Source organism: Emydura macquarii, unplaced genomic scaffold (assembly GCF_026122565.2).
Source record: "Emydura macquarii macquarii isolate MOO-44397 ecotype Brisbane River unplaced genomic scaffold, CSIRO-AGI_Emac_v2 contig_2481, whole genome shotgun sequence".
Classification (NCBI taxonomy): domain Eukaryota; kingdom Metazoa; phylum Chordata; order Testudines; family Chelidae; genus Emydura; species Emydura macquarii.
Genome location: NW_027132618.1, coordinates 3,801,816 through 3,813,865, shown reverse-complemented (window position 1 = coordinate 3,813,865; position 12,050 = coordinate 3,801,816). Strand labels below are relative to the sequence as shown.

The following is a 12,050-nucleotide window of genomic DNA, read 5'->3' as shown; positions in this document are numbered from 1 at the left end:
GTCTTTAAAGTTAATTCATGGGTAGAGAGGGGATGAATTTAAAGCACAATAGTTGTGCTTGATAATTTCACAGATGGACCGGTGTTCAGGAAGAGTGCTTTGATCATGGACAGTTTAATCCACTTTAAGCAGGAGAAAAGCACTGCTAGGCCTGTCTACAGCAGAAAATAAAGTCTTCTTACCTCCCTTGCTCAGGAGTGTAAAAAAATCCACACACCCCTGCAGAACAGTTAAGCCAACATAAACCCTGGTATAGACAGTGCTATGTCAGTAGAAGAATTCTATCAACCTAGCTTCCATTTCTCTCTTAGGTAGATGACTTACGCTGACAGGGCCTCTCCATGCAATTAAACTGAATTAATGCATAGGTTGTGTCTACACTGAAGCAGAGTGGAGCCACTGTAGCATTTTAAGTGTAGACATACCCTTAAGCTTCCTGAAGGCTGCAATTAGTTCAACCTCACCACCAGTGTAGACAAAGCTAGGTTGACAGACATGCTTCTGTCAACCTAGCTGCTGCCTTTCAGAGAGATGGGTTAAGTATATTGACTAAATGGATTTTTCTGTCAATGTAGGCAGCATCTGGGCTAGGGTGATACAGAGGCACAAGCTACAATACTGTAGCTGTGGCACTGTAGTGTAGATATGCCAGTGTAGTCCCCATAGTACAGACATATCCTAAGACCACTTCTCTTTTTGCCTGAGCAGCCACACAATTGTGTAACTAGTGCACTTTAAATTCATGTTAAATTAAACTGTATTAATTATCTTGTGCCTGTGTAGACAAATTGAGTCTCTCAATTGCAGAAGTACTTTGCAGATAGAACCAGCTTCCAAATTAAACAGGGTAAAAATACACATCCCAATCACTTCACTGTACATTGCACCATTTTCCATCTTTTTGCATTATGACCTTACAGCATCTGCTATACTGTCAAGAAAAAACAAAAATGGGAAGAGGCAAGACAGATAGACAAAGAGAAATGGGGGAAGAGAATGTAGGAAGAACAAGAAAGCAGAAATAGAGAAACTATAGAAAGGATAGTACCCATCATAGCTGTGCTTTCAGTATTTATATTCCACATTTCCATTAATTATATAGTTTAGACCAGTGTTTCCCAACCTGTGGCCTATGGGCCAAAAGTGGCCCAGTAGGTCTTTCAAAGTGGCCCACCGCTTCCCTCCCACTGGCTGCAGAAGGGACTACCTAAGGACTCAGAGCGTGTTGCCAACAGTCTACAAGACCGGTACTGGCTCCTTGTTACAGCCAAAGGCACAGGTGATCAGCGCTCCCCTCCCTCTTGCTGTTGCAGGGAGCACGGCAAAGCACTCTGCTTGGATCCCTAGGTGCTGGGGTCCCTGTTGGAGCCAGAGGCAGGGGAGCACTGATCTCCCATGCTCCTGACTGCAGAAGGGAGCCACTGCCTAGGGACCCAGTTGGTGCGCACAGGGCTATAGGATGTGTGCAGTTTTCCTGCTGCAGTCAGGAGGATGGGAGATCAGCAAGGAGGCTGCTCCTTCTGTCTGGCTGCAATGGCGGGGAGGCGGTGCTAGTGGACCTACCATGCTTGAGGAGGGACAGGACTCTAAAAATCAGTGCCTTATGGTTTGGCCTGCACTTAGCAGGCCACCCATCATGACTTAGCTGCCAGGCCTTGTGCTTCAGTGACAGTCACTTGTCTACATTAGTGCTTTGTCTGTGAGTGTGACATACTGTGAGTAATTTGTAGGTGTAAAATAGTGAATGTAAAAATGAGCACAGAAGCATCAAAATGTTTACTTTAAATATGTAGTGATTTGTAGTCTTTAATGGTGTATACGTCAATACATTTTTTAAGAGTTGATAGACTGGTGGTCCTTCAGGGTTGTAAAAATGGTATTTGTGGCCCTCGAGCCAAAAAGGTTGGGAACCACTGGTCTAGATTCTAGAGGCACCAAAAATATTACAGACTTTACTATATTACTTGTAAATTGCATAATATGAATACTTAATCCTGCCTTAGTGTGGGGCATCTCTTCCAGCCCTACATTTCTATCATTCTGTAATACAAACTATCTGCATTTTCCAAGACAGCCGTTGTTTGTTAAAGTAAGTATTCTAGAAGTACAGTTACTGTACTTTCCAAGATTGTTGGGGTTGCAGTTTTCTATACATGGCTTTCTTCAAAGACATGCTTTGAAAGAAAAAATACAGAAGTGAGCAACAACAGAGAATCTAAAATGCAAAAAGTATAAAAAAAATCCAATTAAATTGTTTCCAAATGTATACTCTTTTCCACTATCACTACTTATAAAAAGATCTGGAGATAACTTTTGCAAGCTTTGATTAAAAATATGTATTGGAGCCACACTATTACAGATAATAAAAACAGAATCCAAAGTACTATTCCAAATACTACATCCTATCATACCTAACTAGTGGTCTACAGCAATGTCACAAACCATATTCTAGGCACTTAATGACTTTGGCATTCAGAGTATAGATGAAAGGATTTCCAAAAGTCCCCTGGGGTCTTCTGCAAGCCAAACACTATGAGGAAAGCATCCTTCAAAATACAATCATTCTAAGAATTGGGTTCACCAATTTCTGCAGCCATATCTTTACCAGGTTTTAAAAACTTAGTCACTTACCAACTAAAAGAGCCAAATACCATCATGTGATTAGATCAAATAGATCACTTCCAGTCTTTGAAATACTCTTTTCCATTATTTGTAACATCTGTACTTCTATTACCATATGCAATAGATTTCCATTAGGATCTCTGCAAAGCCAACAATGTCTTGTCTTAATACAGTTCATTTGGGCTGCCGTACAAACAAACAAACAAACACCTGTGCAGGAATATAAAATTATAAATTTAATTTTAGATGTTCTGGGGAAGGGGAACATAAAACAGCATACCAGCTCAGGTGACCACCGGGAATCACTTTTTGTGTGTGGGGGGGATGTGAGAGGGCACTGCAAATGATTCAATTCCTCAGCTAGAAATACCATATAAGGTGATATGCAGTGTTGTTGCAGCCGCACCAGACCCAGGATATTAGGGAGAAAAGGTGGATGAGGAAATATCTTTTATTGGACCAAATTCTGTTGGTGAGAAAGTCAAGCTTTTGAGCTTACACAGAGCAATTCTGCAGGTCTGGGAAATGTACTCAGTGTCACAGTTAAATACAAGGTGGAATAGATTGTTTAGCATAAGTAATTAACACATATCTCAAGGGACCCTTTAAGATGAAATGGCCTGTTAACACCCCTCCAGTCATATGGGGGCTGGAGGGAGGTCAGGAGGAGGGAAGGAAGCTGGGGGCAACTCTATTCAGTCTATGATTTTTAGTGTCTAGCTCAAAACTGCCTTTAGCAAACAAGCACATGCCACCAGAGAAGCAGATCGCATCATGGAACGGGCCACCACATATCCTAAGAGGACCTGCTTCCATAAAAAAATAAAAACCACCTCTGACCACACACTGTGTCACCAGCCACCCACACTGGAACCCATATGGGGTATCATCAAACAACTACAACCCATACTCAGTAGGGACACCATTCTGAGATAAATCTTTCCTGAACCCCCTTTTCTGGCCTTTGAACAACTCCCTACCTCTCTAAGCTCATCATCAGAAGCAAGCTCCCCACAGACAAGGACACACCAACTCAAAATGGCATAAGATTGCCAGAACAGATGCAAAACCAGTAGACATATCTCCACTGCTACAATGATCAGCACTCCTCACAACACACCTTTCAAGATCCATGGGTCCTACACATGCCTATCATGACATCGGGTGTACTCCTCTAGTGCACTAAATGTCCCAATAATACCTATGTGAGTGAAACCAGATAACCTCTACACTCTCAAATGAACTCACACAAAATTATAAATGACAAAAACACCATATCACCGACAGATGAACATTTTTCAAGAAGTGATCACTCTACATCTGACCTATCAGTCCTCATCCTCAAAGGAAACCTGCACAACACTTTTTGAAGATGAGCCTGGAAGCTTAAATCCATAACTTTGCTAGACACAAAACACCACGGACTGAACAGAGACACAGGATTTATGGCTTATTACAACAACGTATAATCAACTAACACACCCTCCTCCCCCCTAAATCCTTTCCCCTGTATGACTGTGGGGTGTCAATGGACCACTTCACCTTGAATAGTCTCTTGAGATGTGTGTTAACTACCTTGTTAAACAATCTGATTCACATTGTATTTAATTATGACTCAGGCCTTGTCTACACTAGAAAAATAAGTCAACCTGGCATAGGTTGACTTACAGCTGATGTCCACACTACGTTCCTTGCCTAAAAGCAGTGTGGGGAGCTAAGAGCCTGGTGTCTCAGCTCCTTGCCAGGAGCCCCATAGGCTCCCAGGCTCCTGGTGGGCTGCCCTCCCCCCCTCCGTTTACTGCTGGAAGCCCTCCCCAGGCTTCTTCTCTCCCTGTTCCCCGCCAGGGGAAGCTACCTGTGACTTTTCCCCTCCCCATTCCCAGGGAGAGGTCTAAATTGTTGTGCAGTCGGTGTGATACTCAGTCACCACACAGACTTACAGACTCACAGAATTTAAGGTCAGAAGGGATCATTATGATCATCTAGTCTTACCTCCTGCACAATGCAGGCCATAGAACCTTACCCACACACTCCTGTAATAGACCCCTAACCTATGGCTGAGTTACTGAAGTCCTCAAATAACAATTTAAAGACTTCAAGGTACAGAGAATCCACCAGCAAGTGACCTGTGCCCTATGCTGCACTTGGTCATGTTCTACACCACAATCACTTGGAGAAGTGACATTCCGCAGGGTGCAACCTAAACTGCTGTCCCCCCCTATATACCAGCCCTGTTGACCTGTGTAGAGGTTTCTTAAACACTTCAGTCAAACACACTGGTTTAGATAAAACAAGTTTATTAACTAGAGAAATATAGTTTTTAAGCGATTATAAGTAGTAAAGCATAATAGTCAGAATTGGTTACAAAAGAAATAAAAAGATAAAAGCTTTTTGCCTAAATTTTACCAAGCTAAATAAGATTTGAAACAAACATAATTCTTACCATACTAGATGCTGCAGGCAATTCTCAGTTCACAGGCAGGATTTCCTTTCTGCCCGAGATCATTCCCCTTAGTTGAGAGTTCCTCAGGTATTCATTGATGTTATGAACAGAGCCATAAAGGAGGAGAGCTGAGGATCCCATGGAGGTCACTGTCCAGTACTTTTATACCCACCTCCTCTCTTTGAGGAACATCCCCACCCCACAAGGATGTAGCTAAACAGACGCCTGTATAGGTAGGTGAGAGTTGCATCATATCTCAGAGGAAATGTAAATTTATTGTTTACACTTCCCCATTGTTGAAGAATGGCTGTTTAAGTAAGTGATAGTCCACTTGACTGTGTTGATACCTGTCTGGGGTTGCCATGAGTCTTTGTTTCGAAAAAATAGTTTGTGGGCATTACCCAGAACTACAACATAGTTCAGTAACAGTCATATAACAAAATCTTATAATTTAACTTGCAGTGATGCTACGCACATCTTATTAGGACAGTAATGTTTAGCAGATTACCTCACAAGGCACGTTTTGTATAAAACATATAACCATATAAAAGTGGTGAATATGGGGTACAGGGTGTCATATGAAGTACAAAGTGTCAGTGTATAATTTATATTTCTGTTATTTTGATTTGTAAAGTGTTTTGTGATCCTTCAGGCTGAAATGCATTGTATAACAATGTGATGTAATGTGTGGAAAAGAGGATGTGAATTTTCAATCTGACAGTTCTTTGTATGCATAACATTAATAAGTTGCAAGATGGACATTCTCTGAGTTAGCATACAGGTAATTTACAATAACTAAAGATTTAAAAATAAAAGCAACAATAAAAAATAAATTGCCTGTATACCAGACTTTGCCTTACATCAAATGTTCAGGTCAGTAATAATAGTAAAAAATAACCCAAGCCAACTATAAGTTCTAATCATGGGTTTGGATGTTAAATTTCAGAAGATACCTTGCTACTGCAAGAGTAGACTGACAGAAAAGTTACAGAATTCACATTCTGAACACACAAGTATAAACAAGATCATACAAGTCACTCCAACAAGACAAGTAAACTCTCCGTAATAAGACAGATTTTCCATTAGTGTGCATGCTGTAAGAATGTATGTAGCCATGTGAGAAGCAGCAATCTAAAGCTTTTTTTAGAGAAATGGATTCCAGACACGTTATAGCTAACTACAGCTATTAAATCCATGTAGATTGATGTGGTGGTTTGTCTAGACTTTTGAGAGGTAAATCTACCAAATATACCAGAGTTACAAAAGCTGATATTGACAAGGAGAGCAAGATCTCAGAAGGTTAAAGAAGGGAAAGTGGGAAGAGTGGTCTTCTACAATGATCATCTGATTTTCCTGTTCCTTTACCTGTCTTCCTACCTAAGTTAAAAGTTGAATCAATTCCCCATAGAAGAGATTCTCCTAGAAATGATAATGGACATCTTTTTGTTTTTGCTTTTTTGTTTGGTGGGTGGTGGCATTTTTGTTGTTGTTCTGCGTATAGTTTTCTTGGAAAACCCCTCACAAATTGTCCCTTTTTTCTTCCTCTCTCCACTTTTTCCTAGTAATATTTTTGCCATTCCCTCTTTGAACATGTCCTGTTCCCAGAAGAGATTTTATAAAACAGCTAATAGTCACCAGGTTCTGCATGTTTCTGTCATCCTTAGGGGTGAGTGATATTTAGCTAATAGTTCTCTATATTTTGTCTTATTCTATTTACTTCTTTGAATCTTATAATTTCTGCAAACTGAGAACACTTTTTAAAAGTTCCAAGGTAGAACAAGGCAGAAAGGTATAAAAATAGAGCAGTTTGACCATTGTAATGTGGAGATGTAGCTTAACTCTGTTACACTAAGGCTCTTTTTACATTACTCTGGTAGTATAAAGTGGCCTTAAAGTGGACAGAAAATAGCTCCCTGAGAATACCTCCTATGCAGAGGACCTCCCCAGCTGCTGTAGAGATAGCATGAGAGCTCTATACTGGCTTTGTTCTCAGCCTCCAGTGTAGGTGATGGACTGGGAGTGTGACCAGAGCGCACTGCACTATGGCTAGTCTCTGCTTCCCAAGGGCCTATTGAAAGCCATGGGGAAAAAAAAACAAATTAGAGCAGCCTTAGGCCAGGCAAGGCAAGCTTCTGCAGGATGCCAGAATGCAGGGAGCACAACCCTTCCTCAAATGCAATCAGAACTGCAAGTGGAACTGACTAACTGAGATGATGACCATTGCCTGATATGCTGAAAAACCAAATTGGTGCACTTACTGATTACATCCTCTGATGAGGAGCCCTGAGGTTATAAATATTTCATATGCATACACACAGCTTGTTTTAGGAACCAAAACTTCCCATTTGCAAAATTTATGGTTTGATGAAAGCTAAGGCTGGGGAATGAAGAAAAGCAGAAAGGAATTATTAAAGAAATTGTCCACCTAATATTGCTGTGGAAATCCTTTTATGAGGCATCTTAAAGACTGACTAAAATGAAGAATGATTCAAGAGAATACATTTTGGACACATTTAGTGCCAGATTCTTGTCTTTTTTTCCCACCCTACATAAGCTCAATGATCTCAGAGATAGCACAGTCAACAACATCTACAATCAACAGTAGCTCAAACAGCGCTCTAGAGTTGAGAATTTATTTCTAAATTGAGAGGGGAAAGTGTTGACCCTTATTCAAGTAGATCTGTGGGATCTTTTATCTTCAGTTTGGACTAACAATGAGATAAAATATGCATGTGTCACATTTTTTCCACAAGTGGAGCCTGAGCAGCTGAGAACCCACCATACATGTAAAAAGTGAAATTGTGCGAGTGACACTTTAGAACAGCATGTTTACAAGACAAGCAGCCTAATTCCTGAGTTTTTATCATTCCCTTCAATAGGAACAGAATCACAAAATGAAAATAAAGTTCCTTGAAGTGCATTTTTTTTCCAGAATAGATGTGGATGCAGGATTCCTTCATGTAGGCTCCATAGTGATTATGGTTCTGCTTTCATACACACCATCACTTCTGTTTTACATGTTTCTTTTCCTCCAGCAAGCGTTTTAGGAGGTTTTAAATTTTGCTAGTACTGGCCCATAATAAAATCTATGCCTCTTGGAGCCTTAAATATCTATTTCAATAAATGTAGAGAATCTCTCCCACTACAAACTGATTCACCCTGAAGGGAGAATAAAAATTGAAACGTGAATTTAATTCTCAAGAAAGATTGACAGGTCTTGGAACCTGACATAATACTTGCTCACTTCCAGTGGCGGTCTACTGACTGGTGTTCTAATAATGCCTGAGGTTAGTTAGATCCCCAAAACAGATACAAAGCATGGACAGTATCAGTGTAAGTTTCCCTCCTCACCCCCCTCTAAGTATTAATGATACATTGGAAGGGGTGAGTTAGTCCCTTTATGAGCAAGGTTTCCATGGCTAAGTTATTCAACCCATGGTCTTGACTGAGATGGGCCACTGAAGTGGTGGTCTATGTAATGGATAAAGAGCAGGTAGGAATTGAACTATAATGATTAACTCATTCACAAAGACTAGATAATTCATTTTTTGGTCAATCCCAAACTGGGCCTGAACATGTAACTTAAAAAGTGACAAGCTCAGTATCCTATTACCAATCACTCCCCCAATGTTATATATTTTCTATTGTAGTCTATTAGAAGGAAGTTAGTCCCCATTTGAAAATAAAAATTATTAGTGCACATCCCATTTTGTGAGAATAATTTTTATTATTGTAATTCAGCACTATGACTAACAAACAACTTTTCAGTCATTTACTATTAGAAATGACAGGAAAAACTTTGCATTATGTGATTTACTGCTTCTATCAATCATCATACTTTAGTTTATGAGGTATATTATGAGGTAATATTTATGTTTAATAGGGTTACTATAATAAAAATATGGCACAGTAACCAGTATAATGATTTTGAATGCATACAGTTCAAAGAGACTAAAACAAATGCAAATCTGAATGGTCACAGTTCAGTTTTTTTGCAACAACAAATATATAGTTAGGAGAAACTACTATTATGCAAAAGTTGTTCATAGTATTTGTTCATAAAAAGAAGTCTTATTTCAGGAAGGAGAGAGAGAAGAGGATGAGTATTTTCTTTTAAAAATGTACACAATATGATACTTGCTGTGCCTCAAAAAAAAAAAAAAAAGCTAAACATATACCCCCAAATGGACAGAATAAAAGAAAAATGTCATCAGCATTGGTTTCAGATGACTAAGATGAAAGATGGTGCATCATTAAACCGAATTTCATGTTATGCTATATCCTTGTAAACCAAAAAATAGATTTTGCTCATTCATGTATTGACAATCTACAAGTAAAATAAAATAAAATGGTAATTCTGCTGCTGTAATATTATTTTCCTAAAACAATAATCCCTGTTTTGGTTTGTCAGTACATGGCATTATGATTTAGCAGGGCCCAAACATTCACCTCTACTTAATTTTAAATGTTCTGAAAGTGCAAGATTCTAGAACACATAAAACTATTAAGTACACAGAAGAAATTGAAACCTACTGATTTGGAGACCATATGCAGCAGAACACGATCTCTGAGGAAACAGAGTAATAGCTTTTTTTATTAATGGCTTCAATATTTTTTCCTTATTTAGGTCCCAAGTCTGCTCCTGTTGAATTCAATGATGAAAATACAATTTATTCCAATGTGTGCAAGTTTGGAACCTTATAAAGTTTGAGAGGTTACTAATATCCAAGGAAGTTTACAGTACCTTAGTCTTGATATGTATCATGTTATCACAGCCAATGAGATAATCCCTGAAGTTTTAGGACACTTATATGCTTAAAAGTTAAAAGTGTTTTATTTCAGACACTGAAGGTCTTTATGGAGAAAAATGTACTACTGAAAAAATAACCCAATACCATACTGGAGGCCAAAGATGCTTTAGAAAACACCTAATTTGTATTGGGAAAAAGGTATAAAAGTAAAGTTTAAGGAAGTACATAATGCAAGTGTGTGAAGGAAGGGTTCTTATTATTTTGAAACTACATTCAAGAAAGAGATTAAAGCCTTCCTTTGAGGGCATCGACCGCCAACATCAATGCTTGATACCGTTTGCAGAAATGTCCTTAACTTTTAAACTTGTTAACATGTTCACGTGCTATGATCAGCCTTTGAATCTGAGCTGTTCCTTCATAGATCTGAAAAGAATTATAATACCATTACATTACTGTGTTACATTGCCAGTTTTTAAAAGCTCTTAAAAATATAGAAAGATCAGTTCCAATACAATGTACAAAACTCACAAACAGGTTAACATCTTTGATCTTGTCTGGGACAATGGTACAGAAAGATTTAAGTAGAGTGAGGAAATAAAGGATTATTAAAAACTACAGTAATCGGAGTTGAACAGCTATAACAGACTATATGGAAGGAATTATTTACAACAGCATAGAAAGACATTCCCTATTTCTTGGACGTGATAGTCTAAATTAGATCAAGAACATATGAAAAGAAATGGACGATGATGGGTGGGAAAGACATCAAATACAGGAAGGGGGAATATAATCTCAGAGTTTAAGGCCAGATGGGACCATTAGATCATCTAGCCTGATCTTGTGTATCACAGGCCATACATTTCACCCCTGTACTGAGCGTCACAATGTTAGTTTTACTAAAGCATTTCATTCCTCAGGAAACTAAACTACTGTGTGCCAAAGGAAGACAACAGAAGAGACCAAGGTACCACCAACGCTCGAGAAACCTACAATGGCAGGGACTGATTTAGGTGAGATATGCCCAGATGATCCTTGCAGGAGATCCATGCCCCATGATGCAGAAGGTGGAACACCCCCCTCCCCCAATGTAAATTAGGCTTGTAAAATTTGGTTTTAGACAATGAAGGGGAAAAAGGAGACGTTAAAAGCTTCACAAGTTATGTAAAGCAGTGTGTACTTGTTTTCTTTACCCAAACCTTTCATGATCATGTCCCCTTTACTTTCTTAACTTCTTTTCAGGGGAATGCACAAGGGGGAACAAAGCAGGGGCACAGCCCCCCCCCACCCCCCATATGGGGGCACAGAACTCCACTGGTCCCGGGGTAGAAGCTGACAGCTCCTCTGGCCACTGGGAGCCAGCCAGCTCCACCGGACACAGAACATGCCCCTCCAAAAGCAGCCAAAATTTTAATTCCTTTGCACGGTCCTGCTTCTTTTGTTGTTTCTCTCTCCATTTTCTCATTTTCACCCCTTAGTAATCCTGTGTTCTTTCATCTGTCAGCTCACATTTTTGTATCTTCTCTGGCATAGAGTTCTCTCCTTTCTTTTCTCCTGTTGCTCACACCACCCCTCTGTTCTATTCTGTGTGCTGGCAACAAAACATTTACTATGAAGCTCTTTGTGCTAGGATAGAGATCAGGATTTTGGTCTTTATCCTTTCTGCCAGTACACAAAAATAAAATGACATGGTGGGAGACAGGAAGTATTGTTCAGTGGTTAAAGCACAGGACTGAGTTAAGATTTCAGTTCCTAGCTCTTCTAAAGACTTGCACAGATTTGAAGACTTGGTCGAGGTCACACAGCCTCAGTTTCTCCACCTGCATAATAGGGATAATTATCTTCACCACCAGGTATTTAAAGATTCTCAGAAGGAAGGCAGAATATAACTGCAAAAGATTATCTGAGCAACATGAGACCTACAAGTCTTGTTAAGGAATCAGAAGAAAGGGTTCAGTTTAACACCCCATGTTTGAAAACAAGAAGAACGAGCTTCAGGCTCTAAAGAATTTTCTGTACTTTAAGCACAAAGGCCATTTTTTGAAGTTGTACAGAGGGAGCAGTTTCTAAATTAGATCATGGTCACTGTTACTTAGATTTGTAATTGGGACTAAATTGAGAACAAAAAGAGGAAATAATTTTATCAGAACACTTTATGGAAGAATGTGTGAAGTACTGAATGAAATCCTGTACAGAAATGGAACGAAAGAACAGATGGGTCACAAAAGTTTTTGCAG

General features: G+C 39.4%; 1 protein-coding gene across 1 annotated transcript in view; it reads right to left on the bottom strand.

Annotated features, from left to right (window-relative positions):
- Positions 1-8,775: 8,775 nt before the first annotated feature.
- The window catches only part of ACADM (acyl-CoA dehydrogenase medium chain), a 33,317-nt gene continuing 30,042 nt past the window's right edge, over positions 8,776-12,050 (bottom strand). The window contains exon 12 of the mRNA XM_067563410.1: positions 8,776-10,239. Coding sequence (XP_067419511.1) covers positions 10,168-10,239 — 72 coding nt within the window. The 3' untranslated portion in view covers positions 8,776-10,167. The remainder of the gene's footprint in view (positions 10,240-12,050) is intronic.